General features: G+C 38.2%; 3 protein-coding genes across 4 annotated transcripts in view; 1 reads left to right on the top strand and 2 right to left on the bottom strand.

Moving 5' to 3' along the window:
- Window positions 1–690: 690 nt before the first annotated feature.
- Window positions 691–1,493, top strand: LOC140894381 (uncharacterized). The gene is made up of 2 exons (XM_073302891.1): window positions 691–1,207; window positions 1,290–1,493. The coding sequence occupies exons 1-2, from the start codon at window positions 742–744 to the stop codon at window positions 1,301–1,303; spliced, it is 480 nt and encodes a 159-aa protein (XP_073158992.1). The 5' UTR covers window positions 691–741; the 3' UTR covers window positions 1,304–1,493.
- A 537-nt stretch (window positions 1,494–2,030) lies between these two features.
- On the bottom strand, window positions 2,031–18,371 carry LOC140894540 (autophagy-related protein 2). 2 transcript variants are annotated; one of them, XM_073303068.1, is made up of 15 exons: window positions 17,778–18,370; window positions 16,345–17,396; window positions 15,613–15,761; window positions 9,478–9,653; window positions 6,121–9,336; window positions 5,925–6,037; window positions 4,855–5,062; window positions 4,439–4,552; window positions 3,959–4,066; window positions 3,741–3,873; window positions 3,298–3,500; window positions 2,890–3,086; window positions 2,708–2,783; window positions 2,549–2,612; window positions 2,031–2,260 (listed from the first exon to the last, which is right to left on the bottom strand). In XM_073303068.1, the coding sequence occupies exons 1-13, from the start codon at window positions 17,979–17,981 to the stop codon at window positions 2,708–2,710; spliced, it is 5,949 nt and encodes a 1,982-aa protein (XP_073159169.1). In that variant the 5' UTR covers window positions 17,982–18,370; the 3' UTR covers window positions 2,031–2,260; window positions 2,549–2,612. The 2 variants fall into 2 exon arrangements, with proteins under 2 accessions (XP_073159169.1, XP_073159170.1); XM_073303069.1 differs by lacking the exons at window positions 2,031–2,260; window positions 2,549–2,612; window positions 2,708–2,783; window positions 2,890–3,086 and having other exon boundaries at window positions 3,316–3,481; window positions 17,778–18,371.
- A 2,179-nt stretch (window positions 18,372–20,550) lies between these two features.
- LOC140861165 (B3 domain-containing protein Os01g0234100-like) overlaps window positions 20,551–23,616 on the bottom strand; it is a 33,498-nt gene continuing 30,432 nt past the window's right edge. Inside the window, exons 2-6 of the mRNA XM_073264175.1 lie at window positions 22,088–22,176; window positions 21,868–21,997; window positions 21,576–21,788; window positions 21,382–21,469; window positions 20,551–21,266 (exon numbers count right to left, since the gene is read on the bottom strand). Coding sequence (XP_073120276.1) covers window positions 20,551–21,266; window positions 21,382–21,469; window positions 21,576–21,788; window positions 21,868–21,997; window positions 22,088–22,176 — 1,236 coding nt within the window. The remainder of the gene's footprint in view (window positions 21,267–21,381; window positions 21,470–21,575; window positions 21,789–21,867; window positions 21,998–22,087; window positions 22,177–23,616) is intronic.

Raw genomic sequence — 23,616 nt, 5'->3', positions numbered from 1 at the left:
TAATTTTTAAAATACTACTAGTGTTTTTTTAATAGTTATCATCCATTTGTGAGATTGCTCGACTCAATCCATATTTATAATTATAATAAAAAATAACATTTTTTAAATATATAAATACAATATTTTTTTTCATAAGTCGGATCGAATGGTAGATTCAAACACTTTAAACTCAAAAGAAACTAACGAATGAAGCACACACGATACATACGTGTGTAAAGTTATACACCACATTCATATTTTATTTTAACCGATAAAAGTAGAGACATTTTGGATATTCAATTAAAAGTAGGATTACAAAAGTAAATTTAATTTGCTCTATATAACCAGATCAGGCCAAAGGGGGTTTCATAAAAGACTCAAGTTTAATTAATAGTATAGATAATTAAAAGAGTTGATCCAATGCATGTGTCACATAATGTGAAAAAAAATCCGTATACAAATGAAAATGAGGGCCCTTATTTTTATTTTTGAAACTATTCTTGAATTTTTGGATAAAATAGTTAGCATTGTATAATAATAATACACACACAAACACATATTAGCTAGCTTGGTTATATGTGTGTGTGTGTGTATAATGTATGTATTATTATATAAATGATACATGCACATGAAAGAGTACTATTCCCTGTATATAAAGGCTAATCACATTGCATGTGAAGTCCAAGAACAGGCCAACATAACAAGAAAGCAAAAAAAAAAAAAAAAAAACCCTCTCAAGTGTGTATTAGCTAGTGTTGTTTCATGGCATGTTTAAACATGTTCAACAATGATCCACAGCAACAGAATCTCTACAACATCACACCAAGAATCTCTTTTTCTAACGATTTCGCCGATCAACAGCCCCCGATTAAGCTCGAAAACATCTATAGGGAAGCCCCCGTTTCATCGGATTTCGAGTTCTCTGTCCCAAATTACACCATGATCTCTGCTGATGAGCTTTTTTCCAAGGGAAAATTGGTGCCCGCGAAGGAAAACGGGGTAAAAGGTGGCCTTACTACCCTTAGAGATGAGCTTCTTGTTGGCGAAGACGACTACGAAAACATGCCACCAAGAATAGCCAAAGGGACGAGCCGGTGGAAGGAGAGGTTCGGTCTACATAGATCGAACGTCGTTTCTAAGAAAATGGATAAGAATATGGATCGAGGATTGGAAAGAATCGATGAACTGAAGGCACATGAAATGGCTCATGATAATAATGTATTTAAAGGTATTCAGACATAGAACTATAACTATATATTTATAAATTAATAATGTGTTGAATTTGATTTGGATTTTTTTTGGTGTCACAGGGGTGTTTAACTGATGCTGTTCCTTGATATTGGGGAGGAATATTAAATGTTTTTGGTAACAAGAAAAGAATTAAATGTTAGGTCTGGGGTTTCTGCAGATGTGTATGTTTTGTATAAATGTCTGCAGACTTCTCTATTTCTCTCTATGTATTAATTTGAACTTGTAATCTGTTTTTTTGTTTTTGTTTTTGTTTTGCCTGTGTATTTAAGGGTATTTTAATGAATATAAGTGTTAGTTTTCTCCTCCCGGAATGGATCTTTTCATGAATAATTATGGGCTTCCTTCTGATGCTATGAAATTTTTCTGGGTTGAAATGTAGTGTTGTACTGCAAACTGACACTAAATAATTTCGATAAGACATGGTTTCACTCGTTGATGAGATGATAAACGATGCATAATATAAAGGTAACAAATTATTATACTTGACTAATACTGTTCATTTAAAAAACTTGAGCCAAATATCAATGAAACAAAGATAAAGAATCAATCAATGTTTTATTTTTCACATCAGGCAAAGTTCAATACAACTTATCCTAATTCGAAGGCAAGTTTTAAATGATCACATAAGGATAATGATTCAATTTAATAACATTAGTATTTCAATGTACATAACCTGAAGGCTTAGCATGTTTAGGGAAAAAAAAAATTTGCGTCCAGTGGGATAATAATGGGAACATTTCAAATATATATTCCTTCACTAGAAAGGCTTTCAAAACAACATAATTAATTCACACAGTAAATAACTAGCAATATATAGTGGCACCATAAAATATAAATTGTTGTAATAGTCACAAGAATTCCCCAATCAATTGAAACAAATAATTACAAGGTTTTAATTGAATCGTTTTGCTAAAACTATCAATCACCCAGATATTCACACTACCCACAAGATGCCTTTCTGACTAAAAAAAATTCCCATAGATTGAGTCTCCTGTGACCCTGTCTGTACAATATCTTTACATATGTACACCTGGAAACAAGAATAAATGCACTGTAAGTTCAGAAATTGATGAACAAGGGTTTTGCTTGGCGTCGACCATGTGATTTTCCGAGTAATATCAAACGAACAAGACAATCCTGCCTTAAAGTTTACATTAGAAGAATTACCAATGAGAAAAAGCTAATATTCAGAAAGGTATTTCTTTCAACTAACAAACGACTAAAACTACTTTCTTTCATTACTAATCGCGTAGCCACTGAACAGAGGAACATGGCCTGGGGGGAAAAAGATAGGGCAAGTTTAGAAATTAGTCATTACCTTTGTATATTAAATGGTGATCTGTTATCCCGAATGAACAGCATGCCATGCGTTGCAAAAAATCCTTGACCAGAAGAACAGATTGTTGTTGATATGAAAATTATAAAAAATCTCAATCATGTCGATAAGAAACATTAGAATTTGTGCTTTTGTGGACACCTATTGCATGGATTCCCTAGGTGGGGATCGGCCCAAGTACTTTTCGAGTGATTCTCTTTTATGCTCCGGGTCAAGGCTGCACATCCAGTAATGAATCGCTATAAGGCTTGATTTATGGGATGATAATTCAATTATCATTGCCCAATAAAAAATTTGGGAACCAACAAAGAGAGATTCCAGACCTGTTCCTAAAGCCAAGAAGAGCACAATGGACCGCATGTGCAGCAGCAGAAGCAGGGGCAATAGCTGCGGCTGGAGTAGCCTGCACAGCAGTTGCCAAAGCGGAACCCACGCCAGCACCACGCTGGAGTTTTTTCAAGGGAGTTTGAACAAGGGCAGAAGCTGATTTTCCTAGGCCATCAGTAATGCTCTGGCAAGCCTGTCAATGAAAAATGTCAGATCTTGCTCAATATACACAGGGATCAGATAATACACAATATTTTTGTATTTTTTCCAACTAAACAGCGGGAAATGGTTAGAAAGTTTGTGCATATATTAATAAACAATAAAGATTTACTTGAATCAGCAGATTTTATCTCTTGTAACCTGAGTAATTTAAAAATAAATCTACAAAATTTTTCATTATTAACCTGATGAAATCCTTGTTGGGCATCCTTGGGCTGATTTGATCTCACAGTTGTAGCTACACTGCTTTCTACTTGCCAGGGTACAGACGGTGGAATACTAGTGAGAATATACTCTGCTTGGAGGAGGATGTTGTGAGCTCCCGCAGCAAGATGTACTCCTAGCCCAATGGCTTCAAGCGAAATACTTCTAAGAAACGCAATAGTACCTAAATTATTGACTAGCGCGTAAGAGGCGAAACATATACATAAAAGTTGTTTTCGATTGGAAGGTAAATAACAAGCCCTAGGTCTGGTGGTCTGGAAAAAAGGTTACAAATAAGCAAAAGAAAAAAATTTAAGAGAAAAATGTGTCGAAAACAGTCTCATGTAAACAAAGAAACTGAAATTAGCCTCTTCTCACCGGAACTAACATCACAAGTTGAAGATAAGTTTTTCACAGTATTTACCTCTCTGCATTCCTTTAATTAACCTATGATCTTTTCTATAATTCTTCACGGGCAAAGACACCAACTTTGCAGCACCAGAACCAACAGCAACCAGTGACTTGATAGGAGGGAGGCCTTTCAACAATTTATGAATCTAAAGAACATGTAAATTATCAAGATTCGGTTGGATTCACCATATCGAAATTTGTAGAAAGTGAAACAGTGAGAGTTTGCTCAACCTGATTTTTAGAAATATCTTCTAGCCACTCTCCTAAAATCGTTTCACAGATACTGTTCCAGCCATAGAGGCCAACTCCTTGCACATGTTTGAGTTGCAACTCCACATCCTGCATTAGAAGTCATCAATGATGAAACATTTAATTGGAAAATAAAGTGGGCAAAGAATTGGCTCTCCAAGCTCATTTAGTCATTTAGCATATTAGTCAAAGAAGAACACGCATACCCAGGTCCACGAATTAAACTACGACAATGCTCAAGACACTATGACGATTATGACGTTACAACAAATTCATGCAAACAATCAGAGTGGCAAACCCATGCTGCTATGCATAGTATATTATTTAAATTTGTTACTGGTTTCATTAATCAATTAGTTAATCTATTGATTAATTCTTGGATTTCTTTCAATTTTGGGTGGTGGACCCCAAAAATTAAGCTGTGGATCATTATACATTTGAAATCAACAAATAAAAAATTACCTTCCAAGGAACAAGGTTAACGAGTTCAACATACTTGCCACCACTCAGAGCAGTTAAGTCGACATGGCAAGGACTATAATCAACTCGAATCAGCAAAGGCCGTATATCAAATTTCTGTAAGAAAGCAAAGAATGATTAGCAAAAATGATCAAGCATGCACAAGGCAAAAACTTGAGACCCCTGAAAAAAGAGCAATATTGCGACCAATATGTCGCAGTGATATAAGGACTAAGGAGCATTAAAATTGAGACAATCAAACTTTGCAACATGAATATAAGCAGAGCATATATCACACAGAGAGGGGTAACACTATCCTTTTCCTGATGAATAAATACAGATGCTCAATTGTTCCAGATACCTAGCTATCAACATATAAACTCAAACTAGGTCTACTCAGAAATTATGCTCAAACTTGCCTGAAAGTAAGGAAGGAATGCCTCTTCACTGATGACTGGACCTGAAAAATTGCCACTCTTCTCTGGTTGTTCTCCTGATTTATCAGTAATGGAAGTAGTACTGGGGGAGGGTTCACTTGATGAATTATTATTTCCAAAGAAGTTGATGAGAAAATTAAGTTGACTCTGATGAAGATGCAGCCGCATGGGAAGTAAAGCGACGCGTAACCTGGCAATGATATAATAGTAAGAAAAGCAAGCACCATATGGGAACAATAAACGTACACACATGGTTGAGGTACTGTCACTCAATGCAGTAATTTGGTATGAAATCCTGTACTGAAGATTCAGAGAAAAAGGGGTCCATCATTAGTCAATATCCAAAATTCATAGAACGCCTTTTAATGATTGACAGCAATATCAAACAAATTATAGACGGAAAGAACATTTGAGAATGCTATGCTTGTGTCATTTTCAAAAGGATAAACTTGAGGGTCCAGCTGTGGGACTGGAAGCACAAACTATTGATTTTGCAAGATAATCAATCCTAGACCATAAATACAATGAAAAAAAAAAAAACTGCACTAAAACAATCCAAATAACAAAGCTTGAACTCAGAAAGTTCAACTGATTACAAACAGTGTGACTGCTATCTCTATTTTAGTTGCACTTCTTTCGTACCCTTCTTCCACATTCACTTCACATATAATTTATAAAGAATTCTATTTATGCATCGTACTGAAATGATCTAAATTCCATGTGAATGAACACGCGTTTGCAGATCACCACATGCAACTTACATTTCTAAGGAGCTTTAATACAAATTTGTGATCACAAGATGAAGAGGCCAGTATTTTGTATGCATTTATCATTTGAACACAAGAAAAGAAAATCAACAGAAAAGCTCTTGTGACAATTAAAATTGAATGTGGTAGGGGATGCCTCATCCTCCCCCATCCCAATCCTTCCTCTCCCTTCATCTCCTTTCTATCTTTTACATTCATTGATTATTAAAGCAACAGCAGAGAACTCATCAAACCCAAGAAATTTGACTAAAGAGCAAAACAACAGAATGGGGGGACAAAACATACCTATTCTCTTCTAGAGGAATTGACGGGTCTGGTTTAACAGCATCTAAATTTAACTTCACTGCTTTTGAAGAGAACATTCTTGGATGCTTTTTAGAGCGATAATAACCAAGCACCTTAAAATCAGATTAGTTAAAAATCAGATAATAGTGAAAACAAAATATTTCGGTACAGTAAATATCAGTAAATTGAGTAATACCAGCTTCCAAGGTGCATGATCGCTTTTGTCATTCAGGCAGAAATCATGAATAGTAAGAGAAAGTCTGGATGCAGACATTTCACCATCAGGGTAAATTTTGTAATCAAATCCTATCCCAGACAGTGCAAGTTCAAAGCATATGGTCGCATCCCTTCCAGATGTCAGCATTGCAGAAGGCCGAGAAATATTATGAGAGTTGGACCAGTCAGAACCGCCATACATTCTCCAAACAACATTCATGTTTGTAAAAACTATGCAACCCTCTGCTTTACCCACATCACCATTTTTTGAATCACTTGAAGAAGCCTCAATCTCAACAAATTGCCGAACATTGCACTGCTCATTCACTTTTGAAGCATGATTCTCTAAAATTCTTAGTGACATATCCTCGTACCACCCACAATTTCCTGTTTGAGCTACTCCAACAGCACCAGACTTGCAAAAAAACATGTCAGATGACGGACTATTCAAAGCTAATTCTGAGAGGGGGCGTAGGTCAGACAAGAAATATTCTTCTATTAACTCAGGGATCTTTTCGTCTAATGGTGCAGGCATACTAGCTCCAATTCCAAGAGTGGAAAAATTCCTAGAACGAGGCATATCAGCAGAGAGATGTTCAGGATCTCCAAAACATTGTTCTCCAAAAGAAATATTAGTTGACAATGACCGAAGATGTGGTTCAAAAAATTTAGCTTGGCCATCTGAATTTCCATCCAGCTGAAAGACATCTTCACATATTTCATCCATTAAATTACCTGTCTTGGGTTTATTATCCAAACTTGAAGCAGTGTGAGAAACTGATGGAGGAGACTCATTACCTAAGGTCCTCTCGTCTATGTTCTCATGTACCTGTTGAGAATTTATCCACCTATTCTCCAAGTGCACAACATGTTCTTGCATATCAGGCGCAAACAGTTTTTGCAGTTGGGCAGCCAATCTAACCAACCCCAATGTTGTATCATGGCACGTATTCAATACGATGTGTGACTCGTCACATTCTAATTCCCATGCATGGCCATTCTCACAGTTTGTCCTTAGAAGTGCTTCAACATGTGCCTCTTGGGCAACTTTGACATAACCAGACTTCCTAAGATGTTCTGCACTGTACGTACCACTAACTAACTTAGATTCAGAAACTGTGCATAAAAGAAAACCTAGATCTTGAAGTCTAATTTTGTACTCCTCTGCTGAACAATCATCTACACTTGAATTAGAAAGTTTCAAGGAAGATGCTGCCAACAGACAAGAAACATACAGTTCACTGGCGATAATTTCAGAAGACATGAAATCTGAACTTTCACTAGCCATCAGTTTTTTAAAGTATGGTTCATAGTTTAAACCAACATCCACCAAATTAAGAACAAAAGAAGATCCACAAATTTTATCCAGACTCTTATCACCTACTTGATCAGGTTCAGAAGAAGGTAGACTAAAGAAACAAAACATTGTTTTGAACCAATCCAGGCGGCCTCCGATGGCAACGAAAGTGGCACTTCTGACAGTAATTGAAGTAAAATTATGACTACTCTCTGGATCCCACAAGTTTATAATTTCTGAACCTGAATACTTAGATGACAAAACGTTTGAACCTTCTCCATTACCACGCCCCATTGTAGAGTCATCACATGATATCAAAAGAAACTCTCTTTGTAGACCTTTGGTGATTGAACCCCAAAGACTGCCCTGACCATGGGACACCCATAGGAAATTGGCACTCCTTATTCCTCCAATATTTGATACCGAAAGTAATTCAAACTTGTTCACTTGGAGTGTTAAACTATGCCAAGAACCAGGAAGCTCCTCAAGTGCAGAGTACTTAACATCACATGCTGGTTCTATGCTAACAGAAACTGTTACAGAAACACACTCCACTAAAACTGAAGTTTGCGATTTAGAATTCTCTTCTCCTGTACGGACTGGATCAGGAACAATGCACGAAAAATGATCTATCACTTGATTTAGGAGCCCACATATGTTCTCATACTGATCTTTTCCTAGATCAATGGTGATAGGAGGTAATTGCACATGCACAAAAAATGCAGAGCTCGACCGAATTTCTTGTCGACAATGAGCATCAAAATCAGCAACGTCCTTAACAGTGGTTACAGAGGCAAACTCAAAACTTTTTCCATCAGGATTATCTTTACTCCTTGTATTCTCCGCTGGAAAAGCCAAAAGCTTGGCTTTCTTGGCAATCCAAGGACCAGTCACAGCACCCTCCTGCCAAAACATACAAATGAGAGGCAGATTACCAGTTTCCTTCATAACAGAGGCGATCTTCTCAACAGCAAATTTGGGCTCCTGCCTGTAGGTTCCACTTCCAACACTCTTATCCATGAAACTTGAGGTGATGTAAAATAGATACAAGTTACCTAAATACAATTGCAAGGAGCATGATACAGCCATAACATCTCTCTTGTTTGAAGTTTCCACAGGCTTTGGCTTAGCAGACTGATTCTCCTTCCCTCCAATTTTTGATGAAACAATGTCAAAAGCAATAAACTGTTCACCACACAAGTAGCTGCTAAAATCTTTGCGCCCTCTGAGAGGGAAAAAGAGTATTATTCTAGCATTTGGAAAGAATATATTACCCTCCAGATATTTCTTAGTATTAATGGGTGCCTGTTGAAGTGAAATATTTCCTTGATCACCCAGAGATGAATACCTATATCTTTTACCTTCTGATTTCAACACAAAACCACTCTCCATGGCAGTTCGTTCGACACAACTTGTCACTTCATTCAGAAAATCTAACATCATACTGATCAAATCAAAGTTCACCCAGAAAACAAAAGGTGCCAGCTTTAAGGAAAAAGATGTTGGTCCCAGTAACAAGCTGCCAGATGAATCTGAGTTCACTGTGACATGGCACTGACTAACGCCAGAAGTCTGAAGCAACTTTACACTAGCGTCTTTGCCATGAAAATCATTTCTATTTGATATGTGACTACAACTATCGTTGTCCTGGATACTCAATGAAATATCAGCAAAACAACGATTGCAATTATCTAATCCTTGATCTTTGCTCGACTTTTTAAAAGTCCGGAGAGCACTTTGTACACCATCTTGCATTTGTTGGATCAAGGAAATTTCACTTTTGGAATTTCCATCACAACCATGAGCCTGGAGACTTGCTGATTCATTCTTGGAATACAAGTGATCGATTAGTTGGATATGGTGCACAATCGATTCAAATTTCATTTCTCGAGGGCGTACCTGTAAACCTTGCAATATATTTATGTTAAAGAGGCAAAATATTGAAAAAATCAAGTTCATCACATATTATTACTAAAATACAGCAAGAGAATGTATAATAAAAAAATGAGTAATAAAATATTCTGATCCAAAAGTAATTACCTGGAAGACAACCGAGAGGTCCACCAATTGGGCACACACCGAACGAATATGAAAAGCAGTATCGCCCTCATCATTCTTGATTTTTGAGGGCTCTTTCTCGTCTTCATCAGTAAGAGAAAAAAGAAGGGATATTTTTGAAATGCTTGCATTCAAATTCGTTTCAACATGCTGTTGCTCTGCACCAAGGTGAAGGGAAAGTCATATCAGTTTCTATGGTAAATACAAAACCAACAAAGGAAAATTTAACAGGCATTTGCATATCGAGGAAATATAAAGAAACTAGGGTACGTACTTCAATTATGAAAACAAATCAGTCCAACAAAACAAAATCCAAACAAGGTGCACTCCGCAGCTTCATATGGAGTATGTATATAACAATGAATCACATGCTTAATAAAGAGTTTGCAACAATAAGATGGTCCAAGTGCCACTCTTTTCTTATAATCACCTATAGAAACTGTACACACTGCACTTACATTCACGATATTAAAGACCAGAGCACCTGTTATGAACCCAAATACAATAGGCCCAGAGATTTCAGGCCCAGAAAGTCCAAGCAGAGATGGAGAGTGGAAGCCCAAGATCGTTAACGTGTACGTGAGGAAATCCAAGAGAAATACACGTGATGGGGGTGGGGTTATAGAACAGAAATGAATTGTATGGGGAGGAGTTAGTTAGAGTTTATACACGTGAAGAGTGACTAGCACTTGGCTAGGGAGAAAAGCTTGTAACAGAGATTTTACTCTGGGTTTTATTGATTGTAATACACTTGTGTTCTTTAATTTTTTGGAGAACACAACATTGGTCCGACCTGCCGGATTCCGAGGAGCGACGATTCACGATGGCCAGCACACGAGCTGAAGCAAAATTTGAAGCTATGGAAAAGTCGGTGAGTGGGTTGCAAGAGAATATGCTGCAGGTACAGGGTAGATTGGAAAAAATCGATCGAACACTTGAAGGTTTTGGGGACTTGAAAGCGCTGATAGAGCAGATGATCAAATCACAGGGTGGGGAACGTTTCAACAACATACGAATTGAGGATATGCAGGAGAAAGGGGAGAGTGCCGCCGGAGTTGGTGGAAGTAGCAAGGAGGGTATTGTTGATGAGATGAAGGCTGCGCTTAAAAAGATTGAATTACCGATGTTTGAAGGAGAGGATCCCATGGGCTGGCCGGGGAAGATGGAGCAATACTTCGAGGTTCATGATACGCCCCGGGATTGTAAGCTCAAGTTGGCTTACATCGGTATGCAAGGATCCACGGTGCATTGGTACCGCTGGATGAAAGCTTGAATCCCAAATCTGACTTGGGATAGGTTGGCGGAGGAGCTCATCAAACGGTATGGGGGAGTTGATGCGAACCCATATGAGATGATGGCGTCATTGCAACAGAGGGAATTATCGGTGGGAGCCTACATCGAGAAATTCGAGATGCTGGTGGCGCAGGTGGGAGATGTACAAGAAGAACAATGTCTGGGTTACTTCATGAGCGGATTGAGGGAGGAGATACGGCGGCGAATGATCGTCCATAATCCTCGGACGGTGGATTGCGCCATGATGTTGGCGAGAGGATTGGAGATGGAATTGTATGGGGCGGTGTTAGATCGGGGTAAACATGCGAGTGGGTTTGGATTGGGCCCTGAGCGTAAAACTATTACTGGAGTGGGTTGGGCTTCTCAGGCCCAATTCCAGGACAAGGATCGCAGTAAGCCCCATAATCTATCATCGGCGATTGCCAAAGCACCACATCCAGGCGATTTAGCCACGCGTAAACCTTTTGGCCACACACCGGCGAATGGAGGGGCGCGGGCTCTCTACGGTGGGAGTGGGGGGGTTGATCGGAGCAACAACGTGGCTAGGATCCAGCCACTTAAAGCTCGCAACGGCCGAATAGTATCCCACCAGGAGTTTCTTCACCGACGAGAGAAAGGACTTTGTTTTAAGTGTGGCGAACCTTACCATCCGATGCATAGCTGTGCAAACAAAAGTCTACGAGTCACTATATTGGCCGAGGAGGAAAGTGAAGATGATGGGGGTGCACCAGGACATTGGGAGGAAGCGTGTGTACAGCAGCCGGGGGAAGGGGAGGTTTGGCCAGGTACGTCGAACTTGGAATACAATACTTTAGACTTACCATTGTATTCCGTTAATGGCATAAACCAACCGCAGACATTAAAAATGAAGGCGAGATTGGCAGGACGTGAGGTGGTTGCAATGGTGGACAGTGGCGCAATCCATAATTTTGTTGCAAAAGGGTTGATTGGGGAATTGGGACTGGAGGTTGATGAAATTGTGTGTTTTGCAGTGTGCCTTGGCGATGGAGGTCGTATCTCCTGTCAAGGAGTTTGCAAGAACTTGAACATCGATCTGGGTCAATGTACAATGCAGATTGAGGGCTATCTGTTTGATTTGGGAGGTATCGACTTGATATTAGGAGTGGATTGGTTACGCACCCTGGGCGATGTTATGTTGAATTGGGAGAAAATGCAAATGAAGTTTAATTGGGAGGGGCGTTCGATTCTATTGCATGGGGATCCTTCACTTGGTCGCTCGGTGGTATCTCTTAAATCTATTGTCAAGACAACAGAATTAGAATTTTGTGGGGCTATTTTAGTAAAATGGAAGGGGGATGAGGAAGGGCAGTCTCCAACAGTTGCACCAGTCCTTAATAAAGATCTACATCGCCTTTTGGATACTTATGCGGGCGTGTTCTGTGCACCTCAAGAGTTACCACCTCCTCGCAGCCAAGATCATGCGATAGTAATTAAAGAGGGTTGTGGACCAGTGTCGGTTCGACCCTATCGATACGCTCACAGGCAGAAAGATGAGATTGAGCGCATGGTCGGCGAAATGTTGACATCAGGAGTTATACAGCCCAACAACAGTCCGTATTCGAGCCCAGTTATATTAGTCAAGAAAGAGGATGGGAGTTGGCGGTTTTGTGTTGACTACAGAGCATTGAATGAGATTACAGTAGCAGATAAATACCCGATTCCAGTAATAGAGGAGTTGTTTGATGAACTACATGGAGCGAGGTATTTTTCAAAATTAGACCTTAAATCAGGGTATCATCAAATTCGGGTTCAGGCTAGGGATGTGCCTAAAACAGCGTTTAGGACGCACGAGGGCCACTACGAATTCTTGGTAATGCCCTTTGGGCTAAAAAATGCCCCGGCCACTTTTCAAGCAACGATGAACGAGGTATTTCGCCCCTATTTGCGGAAATTTGTTCTTGTATTTTTTGATGATATTTTGATATATAGCCAAGACTTGAACGAGCATCTGATCCATGTGGAGAAAGTATTGGGAGTTTTGAAGGCAAATGCACTAGTATTGAATCAGAAAAAGTGTGCTTTTGGACTCGATCAGGTGGGGTATTTGGGGCACATCATCACTGGCCACGGGGTCCATGTGGACCCGGAAAAAATTATGAGTGTTCGTCAATGGACAAAACCTCTAAATATCAAGACTTTGAGAGGGTTCCTTGGCTTGACAGGGTATTACCGCAAATTTATTCGGGATTATGGAAAGATAGCCCGGCCACTGACGGATCTACTGAAAAAGAACAATTTTTGTTGGACTGACAAGGCAGAGGAGGCGTTTGAAATACTGAAACAAGCTCTAAGCACTGCTCCAGTCTTGCGCATGCCGGACTTTTGCCAACAGTTTGTTGTGGAATGTGATGCCTCAGGGGTGGGTTTGGGGGCTGTATTAACTCAAGAAGGCAAGCCATTAGCTTACTTTAGCAAAGCTTTGGCAGATCGAGCTTTAAGTAAATCCACCTATGAGAGGGAATTGATGGCACTGGTAATGGCTGTTCAACATTGGCGTCATTACTTACTGGGCCGCAAGTTTGTAGTACTAACGGACCATAGGCCATTACGGAGTTTGCTACAACAACGGAGCACCACTCCGGACCAGCAATATTGGTTGGCCAAATTACTCGGATATGAGTTCGAAATTAAACATAAAGCAGGGGCTGAAAATGGGGCTGCAGATGCGTTGTCACGAAGAGAAGAATTTGGAGAGTTAGCCGCACTGACAAAAGCTGAGTGGATTGAAATTGAAGATGTTAAGAAGGCGGTTCGAGAGGATTCAGAGTTAAATGCCATTTTTAATAAGGTGAAACTGGGAGAAATGAACAGTGCACATTATTCCATAGTCAATGACTGCCTGTTGCATCGGGGCAGGTTAGTTATTCCACGGGGCTCATTGTGGGTCACTAAACTATTTACAGAATTCCATGCCACTCCGGTAAGGGGTCATTCTGGGGCACTCCGGACTTATAAGCGAGTTGCAAATAATTTTTTTTGGAAGGGTATGAAGCAAGATATTACTAAATTTGTGGCAGAATGTGAAGTTTGTCAAAAGCATAAATATGAGGCTACTTCCCCTGCAGGATTGTTGCAACCACTGTCCATTCCAGAAGTAATTTGGGAAGACTTGGCTATGGATTTTATCACTGGGCTACCCAAATCAAAGGGGTTTGATGTAATTTTGGTCGTGGTTGACAGGTTGTCTAAGTATGGACATTTTCTATTGTTGAAACGCCCCTATACAGCAAGCACAGTAGCTGATCTCTTCATTAAAAATGTGGTGAAGCTGCATGGATTTCCCAAAACAATAGTCAGTGACAGAGATCCTGTGTTTATGAGCTTCTTTTGGTTTGAACTCTTTCGTCTACAGGGCACCAAACTGAAGATGAGTACAGCGTACCACCCTGAAACTGATGGTCAGAGTGAGGCATTGAACAAATGCATTGAGACATATTTACGTTGTTTTTGTTCAGAGCAACCCAGAAATTGGTCACAGTGGGTGCATTGGGCAGAATTCTGGTATAATACTTCCTACCAGACGTCTGCCGGAGTGTGCCCTTTTGAAGTGGTCTACGGGCGCAAACCACCAACTGTTATTCGATTTCTTCCAGGGGAGACAGTAGTGGCTGCAGTGTCACAAGCCTTATGGGACCGAGATGAGCTCTTGCGACAACTCAAATTTAATCTTGTGCGAGCTCAACAACAAATGTCCAAGAATGCGAATCAGCATCGAAGGGAGGTCCATTTTCAGGTGGGAGATATGGTGTATTTGAAGTTACGACCGCATCGACAAACATCAGTTTGCACACGGGTTTTTCAGAAGTTGGCAGCCAAGTTTTATGGGCCATTTAAGATTATCAAGAAGGTGGGACAGGTAGCATACCGTTTACAGTTGCCGGAGGGATCTAAGGTTCACCCGGTCTTCCATGTTTCGTGTTTGAAAAGAGCTGTGGGCAAGAATTTTGGAGAAGTCAGATTACCGCAGGAACTGGACACTGACATGATGATGATGTTCGAACCAGATTATGTTCTCGCAAGCCGAATTAAAGTGATCAATGGGGAGACTACTAAGCAACTTCTGGTAAAATGGAAAGGGCGATCGGAAGACGATGCAACTTGGGAAAGCTTCTTGGATATTGCTGCACAATTTCCGGATTTTTGCCTTGAGGACAAGGCAAATTTTGAGGAGGCCAGAAATGTTATGAACCCAAATACAATAGGCCCAGAGATTTCAGGCCCAGAAAGTCCAAGCAGAGATGGAGAGTGGAAGCCCAAGATCGTTAACGTGTACGTGAGGAAATCCAAGAGAAATACACGTGATGGGGGTGGGGTTATAGAACAAAAATGAATTGTATGGGGAGGAGTTAGTTAGAGTTTATACACGTGAAGAGTGACTAGCACTTAGCTAGGGAGAAAAGCTTGTAACAGAGATTTTACTCTGGGTTTTATTGATTGTAATACACTTGTGTTCTTTAATTTTCTGGAGAACACAACAACACCAAAGCAGTGAAGCCAATAGTGTCTATCATCTCTATATCGTGAGTTATTAGTTGATGAGGGAATGCTTGGAAAAGTTAACATCAATCATTCACTAAAATAAATTCAAAACTACTAACCTACCAAATACATAAATTAACGTTATTCTACTGTTCACCAAATGGCACGCCACAATTCACTACCTGACTTCTTCGCCTGCCCAAGAGGAGTAAACGAGAATTTTTTTTTTAAAAAGGTGAAACAAAGACTAATGTTGAAGTGCAATTAAATCATATGAATTTAAAAAGTGAATAGATGTGAAGGTATAAGAAGAAAAGTGCATACCACAAGCAAAATGTAACGATCCAGACGCAAGGTTCGATGCAGTAGTTATTGCACTAAATACAGAACAAGTCCAATTCCACATGCCACTGTTCCCTAAAGCTGATTGTGAATTTCTTAGCCCATCAAAACATTCGAAAAACTGGTCCACGCTGCCAAGAAATGAATAATATATAAGTGTTTAAAATGGACTAAACTATTGAAGACAAGATAATGTAGATCTTGTGACCAAAATGTGCACATTTATAGTCTCAATGAAAAACTATTATGACATGATGTTAATAGTACAGATAAACAAAAGGCACAAGACTTTTCAATTACAAACACATGATACAACTCATCTATACTAATTGCATTTTCTAATCAAGAACAAATGAAAGTAATCAGATAAGGTAAACATTACGGTGATTAGTCCACTTGCCATCTGATACCATGTTAAGATTATGGATTTGGGCCTAACTCAACCCTAAAAGTTAGCTCAAGAGGGGATTGTCCAACCATATATGTAAATCTCAAGGATTTTATCCAACCGATGAGACATGACAATTTTCAAACTATCCAAGAGTATGGTACAAAAAATTTATCTTAGGTTTGATAAGGGCGTTGTACCCCTCCCACTTTCTCAATTGAAAATTGGTCTCTTTCTTCTGTTCCAGACTCGTAAATTGTTTTGTTCTAAAACCATTAGGTTGAGAAAGATTACAGAAAACTTAAAATGCGAACACAGATACCTACCTTGCACCGAAGTCCGGTTCTTCGTCATTTCGATCTTTCTGGGTTTTACTCACCCAATCTGATATAAGATGGGACTCCGATAGCAGAGCATTTGTAGGTTCTTTCTCCATCGCACAGAAGTTACCAGAAAAGCCTTCATTGCTTAAAATTCCCTTGTCAGGAGGTGTGCAATAGCTTGGAGCTAACGAACTGTTCAGCAGTCCACGATGATGATGGTCTTCGCATTCTTCACCAATATCTTTGAATAGGCCCCACAGAAAGATGAAGCATCTGATGGTGCTAGGTTGAAGTCTAAATTCAAGAGGATCAATATTAAGATCTGCATCCACTTTACAGATATCTAAGGAACCATTTTTCCAAGGAATACTAAATTTTAGACTCCCCGAAAAGCCTCCTTTTTCCCCAGAAACTATTGTAGTCGTGGAACCTGATGAACCGTGTCCTGAAAACCAGTCAACAAAAGTTGTTTCAGTGCGAACTTCAGGGGATGACTGGTGATCAAGACCATCCATATGAAGTAATTCAAGAACTGCTCCCTGAAATTTCATGAAGTTTGTTAATCGACTAAAGCCAAGAAAATTATGAACTTTGGTGGAACTGCCAGAACAAGAATCTTCAGAGATATGTGTCCCACACTCTATTTCACCAATTCGAAGTACCAATGTTTGATCTAAGCCTTTTCTATTTCCTTCTTCCAGAAGTGGATCAAATGCTACAATAAGTTTCTTAATTTGCACATGAAAACTGGTTAGCAACCACTTCACCATTTTGGCAATAGTTTTAACTCCTTCATGAACATCTACAGCAACATTCGTTGGCTCACTGTTCATAACTTCATTTTCTAGCTTGCTAGAACCATGGCTGAAACTAGAATGGTCCTTTTTCGTGTCGCTACAACTTTCATGTTTTTCTTCAGAAATCTTCACTGTTAGTGGAGCAAGAACGACCTCAAGCTCGTCCACCTCGATTCGACAACCACCATCCTTCCAAGGCATAGTCACCTTCAGCGATCCAATGGACCCCTCTTTCACAAAAACCGCAGCTGTCCCGAACTGGAAAGTAACCACAGTCAATAGCAGTACAATTAATCAAATTCTTCACAAGTACCCGACTATAACTCGTCCAAAAAAAAGCCAAAAAATGCACCCTGTGGATCCAAATTCATGGGCGCGGCACTGACACAAACCGAATGTACTCAAACATTTGCAGAATTATTTCAAACTAAAGATTACTATCAACTAAACTAGATTCCCAGCAAGAAACCAGCTGCAAACTTTATCATACATGATTCCGTGAACTGTATATCCACTTAAAACTAGAGACACCAAACCAAATTCAGTGCTATCATTGAAAAACAGTACAACACTCCAAAAAAGTATCGAAAGCAATAAAAAAAAATAAGGCATTGAAGGAATAAAATATATCGCCCCTACCTTATGGTTTATATAATCGACATTTAGCGCAAGATCGGTGAGCTGAATAGTTCCTGCTCTGAGCTGAACATCAAGCTGGTTAAGATCAATATCTCCCAATATAAACTGACCCAATTTCTTCTTCAATAAGAATTTACAAAGACGCTTCACCGCCCAGCGAGAGAACATCGCCTCGGCGGATTTGGCGATACTCCACGTGAACATCTTCCTTATATCTACTGGCAACTCGCTTCAAACCCTTTTGTTATTTCGCAGAAAATCTAGGGTTTCATCGAGGTACATGAACAGCTGAACAAGAACTATGCTTATGGAGGCTTCAGCCTCCATGAAAGCAATATTCAGAAGACACAGAAAGAAATCAACACCGATAGATACAACAAGATTCAAACTTTGCCGGGTTTTCGGGGATAAAAGTTGAGATCAAATCGAGATGACTTTTTGTTTCGGGGGAACCCGTGTTTGGATTTGGGTTGATGATCAGATTGTCCCAAGGTTTCGTTTCGTGCAACGGTAATTTGATTGCAAATTAATTTGCTCGTAAACTTCTGTTATCTGATTATTTACTGCCATCGGTGTTCGTACATTATGCTTGGGAATTTGTACGTTCAATATGTTGGATTTGAATCATTTGATCAATTAGGTCACACAGACGGAATCGTAAAGATCTTATCTTATATTATAAGTTGTTTTGAATTTTTTATCAACTAGTTGCTAACACACCTTAGCTCCATTCGACTTCTGTTGACCCGATATACCAAATCCATCCGAATATAATTTTTCGTGATTCAGTCGGTCTTTATATGTTAAACGGATCAGATATTTACAATGAAAAATAATAGTAAAATACTTTTGTACGAGACATAAATAAAAATATGAAGATCAAAGTAATAATTTTCCTGAATATAAGATCCAATGTATGTTATATGATTTTTTATTTTTGAAAAAAAAGAAAAGAAAGATGATCTTTTAAACTCATATAATAATTATTCAATTTAAAATAAAATAACTAAAGGGCAATTGCCACATTTAAAAGTATTTTTTTTGAAATGAAAGTTACACATGCTTCTCACTTGTTTTATCGTGGACTATGGTCTCTTATTACGAATTTACGATGGACAGAAATGGAAAATGCTTTGTTTCGTCTTGTATTTCTTTGAATTTTTCAATAGATTTGGACTTCCCAACCACCAATAATAGACCTTTTTGTTGGCTTTACTTTTTCATTTTATTCAGGAAGATATGTATTTTCAATATAGCTTTTGTGCAAACAATCTTTGCTCTTGGCAAAAATTTTGTTTTTTCAGGAAATTTTTTTTTAATGTAATTTTACGTTTTTAACTCTCAATTCTTCTTGACAGAATTTTGGATGATGAAATTCAGATTCACCAATTTGCATTTTGAAGCATTGAGCATAAATCTTTTGAATAAAGATGAATAAAAATTATTTAAAATTGTGCTTGGATGAGATTATTTAGATTTGATAAGAATAGTCAAAACATTGATTTAAATGCCACAATTTTGTAAGAAATTGAAATTGATTATGCTGACTAATAGTTCTTCACGTGATTTGAGCTTATATATCTTTTATTGTTAAATAATTTTTGTATAAAAAATTTAGAGTTGGTATTGAAATTTAAAGCTTTCAAAATTATTTTTACTATATTTTTCTTTAAAAATTTTAATAGAACAACTACTTAAATATTACTGTTAGTTTTAGATTTACAGCTTTAATTAAGAGTTTTGTCCCCCAGCACTCCAGATTATGAACAGAGGCCGTGATACTCTCGATTTTATAGCATCAGCAATCTACGAGGTTTCGAATATCATTCCAGTAACTAAGCTTACTGTCAAGGCCCTTCACAAGATGATCGTGAAGAAACATATTTTTTGCTGCGGCACAGTTGACAATACTTCATTTTAACATGTAATGGTAATTCCTAGTCAAGAATTAGGCCATTCGCGTAAATCTTGAAACTTGATGACAGATTCTAAAAGCTCGATGCCTTCAGAGGCGAATGAGCATAAATTATCGCGTTGATCTAGGCGAGGCGCACACACTCCAAATGTATCTTCCAAAAGATAGACCAGATCATCATAGCTATAAGCTATGCCAATTCTTGTATCTTCTGTCATTTGATCAAATATGTGATTTCTTTGTTTGGCAATTTGTGAACAATCTAGTCTTCTAGCCGAAAATATGACAAGATTTAACAGCTCACCAATATCAATGGAAACATCTACATTTGGATTGCAAATCGCACAGTGATCGCCTTTTTCTCGGTCTGCATGCTCTTACAATGTATACCTTAAAGAAACAAAACAGCGAGTGTCGTCAAAGCTCCTTGGTGCTTCATTTCCTCCTCTATTTGCCAAAAAGTCGTGTATGGGTCAGATTGTTGGCTTCCTTTTGATTTGAAGCCACGACTGCGAGCTTGCGAAATGTGGCGATAGTATCTCTTGTACATCTTGAGCTCGCACCAAGGCACAGGTACAAGAAGAATTCTTGTTGCAAAAAAACAACTGGAACATCATCACGTGAAACATTGCAACTAACTATTATATATTGTTGGTCCATCTCTTTTTGCTCATTGATAGTTAATTATATCACTATATACCATTGGAAATAGTACAAGCAAAGGTTAAAACTCTGTTCCAATCATGTAATATATATTTCAATTTTCAACATATCTTAAGATTACCAAATCTCCATACCACCATAAAAGCCAAGCCATAATATTTTCCTTGTCAACATCTTATGACTCTCCATATAAAGCTATGACCAAGGAGCAGCAGCTACCAAAGAGAACTCTGAGTCGAGGTCTCCGACTTCCTCTTCAAAAGCATTCATCTCCTCCTCAACACTTCTTTTCGATGCTTTAAGGGTCTCAATGCTTTCCAGTAATGCATCCATAGTCGAAACTTTCTCCTTCAAAGCCCTGTCAGTCTCTTCAACAGCTGCCCATTTCGCACTCCATGATCCGTTAACAGTTTCGCATGCTCGTGAGATTTGGACCAGCTTAGCTATCCGAGCACGCATGAATCCCACACTCATGCCTAATTCTTCGAAAGCTATGAGAGCTTTGTCCCAGGATTGCAAATCCCGAAGAGGTGGAAAGGGAGCGAGTCTAGCGGATGTGATCGCGGAAGCAATATCAGAGGTTTTGGAAATCACTCCGGCAACTAGCTTGCTGCCAAGGCCCTCCATGAGACCATCATGAAGGAACACTTTTAGACTAAGGCAGAGCTCATAATACTTCATCTTTGTCTGAACTGATAATTCAGAGTCAAGAAGTTGGCCGTCCACGTGAATCTTGAAATCCTCAAATCTTTTCACGTCTTGAAATTTGATAGCAGCTCCTTCACTTCGCCGTGGGGGAGGCGTGCGCTCCAAATTGCGTGGTTGCGTCCCGTGCTCTCGATGGCCATCTTCCTGTAAAAAATCATCCATATTTTCTTCCTTTACACGAGCCATTCCAATACTTGCAGCTTCTGCCATTTGATCATTAGTTTTCAAAAGATCAAGTCATGATTTATTTTTGAGATTGCGTAAATGAAACATTTTTTTAGCAGAAAATATGTTCCTGTATAGTATCATCGCATATACCAATACCATTGTCAATGGAAACGCCTACTTTTGGATTTCGAACAGCCTGGTATGCTTTTTTCGGTCTACATGATCTTACAACGTAAACCTTAAGAAAAAACAACAAGCAATCAGTCGTACACGCGAGCAGGCCCTGTCTTAAATCTGGTACTAAATATATATAATTCTCTTTTGACCCAAAAAAAAAAAGTTACCTTGAACTTGAAGTGTTCTGCATCTATGACAAGGAAAACTAAGGCATCTCCTTCGACCAAATTGTAAGCATCGTAGAATCTTTTCCACCCAACACTGAATCTACATGTACCAGAACAGTACGCAACTCGGAATTTTTTCCCATCTTCACCCACAAATACAACAGCCTGATCGAAATCTGGTAAATGTTCATGGCAAAATCTCCTCGGCAGAGCCTGCATCATGTGGCAAAAGAACAATCATTCCAAATCAATCAAAACTATGGTCACAAACTATACTCGAGATTTGATTTACCAGATACGTTCGCTGCGATCGATTGACGAGCTGCACGCAACTCCCGAACCGCGGCGATAGTTTGTCTAGAACATGTCGAGCTCGTGCCAATGCACAGGTGCAACCGCTCGAGTTCGCCTTCGCTCCATCGCTACAAGATCAGACAGAACACCATATGGATGAAACACAGAGAAGTTAATTCCCGAGTATTCAATGGGAATTATGAATTATCATCACTTACCACCCCGAATGCTTCGTCCAAGTTGCGGTTTTCGCCTGCTCAGCAAGAAACAGATTTCGATTATTAGTTGATCTTGTAGAAAAAGAACACTACAACAAAAATATATATAAAAAAGAAAAGAGAGAAAGAAAGAAAGAAAGAATGTTCCCTACCATGTTGCATGCTCCTGTGGAAACTGGTAACACACAAAATAATATGCAGACCTCAGAATTTGAGGAGCTGGTTGATTCTTAAGAGATTAATGGTTGGGTTGTCCTTTAAACTTCACTCGCCAAGTTGTATTCTATTCTACATGAATAAATCCAGGAGTTCAAACGTTGGCTCTTCATTGCCACTATTTATATTTGAACTTCAATTAAATTTGATTTTTATAAAATAATTTTTGTAGGAAGTGTAACTAGATTAATTGAGATATATTTTTTCATACCAAACTTTATTTTTGAGTTTTTGCTCTGGGATACTTTGTTTTTACATCAAGTATAGATAATCTATACTATACTATCTATTTACGTTGACACAAAATGATGTGTTGAAGCGTGTGCATAAAAATATCACTTCTCTTCTTTAATTAAAAACTAGTGTATGGATGTTTGTACAATTTTTTTTTCTAATCAATTTGATTTATATTCAAATAGTAGTAATATCATATAGGCACCGTTTGGTTTGAGTGATAAGATAAGTAATTCATAGATAAGCAATATAATGTAAATTAAAAATAAATAAAAAAATAGTTAATACATTATTTGATTTGATGAATAGATTATAATTTATTTGATTTAATTAATATAAAATTATTAATTAATAAATAGATAAATAATATAACGAAAATAAGGCAAAATTGATTGGAATAAGTTATACATAGATTAATAATACATCAAACCAAACAATGCCTATAAAATAAAACAAAAACAAAAACAAGAAAAAGAACAAAATTATAATATCTATATGGCTATATCATATTCTTATAAGAGTAATTTTGGCCAAATACAATGGTGTCCTCGTTTTTATGGACACATTCTTTATATACAGTAGTTTTTAATCTTATATATACATATTTTAGTCATTTTAATGGATTTTTATTTTAAAAAAAACCCTTTTTATTTCAATACAAGTTATTTTAAAAACCTATGTTACCAAATTTTAAAAGTAACTAGAAATAATAACTTGAAAATATATTCAATAACTTGAAATATATTTTTTTGAAACCAACTTGAAATATTTTTAAATTATAATTAATTAGGTTTAATAGTGAGGTTGGGAAAAAAGAAAAAAGGTCCGCTGCCGGGACTTGAACCCGGGACACAACTTAGTGTGTCGATTTCGACAATGAAATTTGACAAATTGCTACAGCGGAATTAGTTGGCATAGACTGAACTGTTTTTAATATAAATTAAAACTAGAACTTGAATAGCTTACACCTCCAACATTTACTATTCTAAGTTGGGTGTTTGGTTGAGCGTATAAGCTTTCCAAAACAACTTATAAGTAGTTTTAGAGCTTATATGCTCCACAAATTTGTTTGGTAAAAT

This window comes from Henckelia pumila, chromosome 4 (genome assembly GCF_033568475.1).
Source record: "Henckelia pumila isolate YLH828 chromosome 4, ASM3356847v2, whole genome shotgun sequence".
NCBI lineage: Eukaryota > Viridiplantae > Streptophyta > Magnoliopsida > Lamiales > Gesneriaceae > Henckelia > Henckelia pumila.
Note: the sequence above shows the minus strand (reverse complement) of the source record. Positions and strands in the feature narration are given on the sequence as shown.

What these genes read in the sequence shown, in the direction of transcription:
- LOC140894381 (XM_073302891.1), top strand. Translation starts at nt 742, where the DNA reads ATGGCATGTTTAAACATGTTCAACAATGATCCACAGCAACAGAATCTC.
- LOC140894540 (XM_073303068.1), bottom strand. Translation starts at nt 17,981, where the DNA reads ATGTTCACGTGGAGTATCGCCAAATCCGCCGAGGCGATGTTCTCTCGC. An exon ending in ATCGTTACATTTTGCTTGTG is followed by an intron (nt 9,654 to 15,612) that starts GTATGCACTTTT and finishes ACCTTGGTGCAG; the next exon opens with AGCAACAGCATGTTGAAACG. An exon ending in ATCATGCACCTTGGAAGCTG is followed by an intron (nt 6,038 to 6,120) that starts GTATTACTCAAT and finishes TCTGATTTTAAG; the next exon opens with GTGCTTGGTTATTATCGCTC.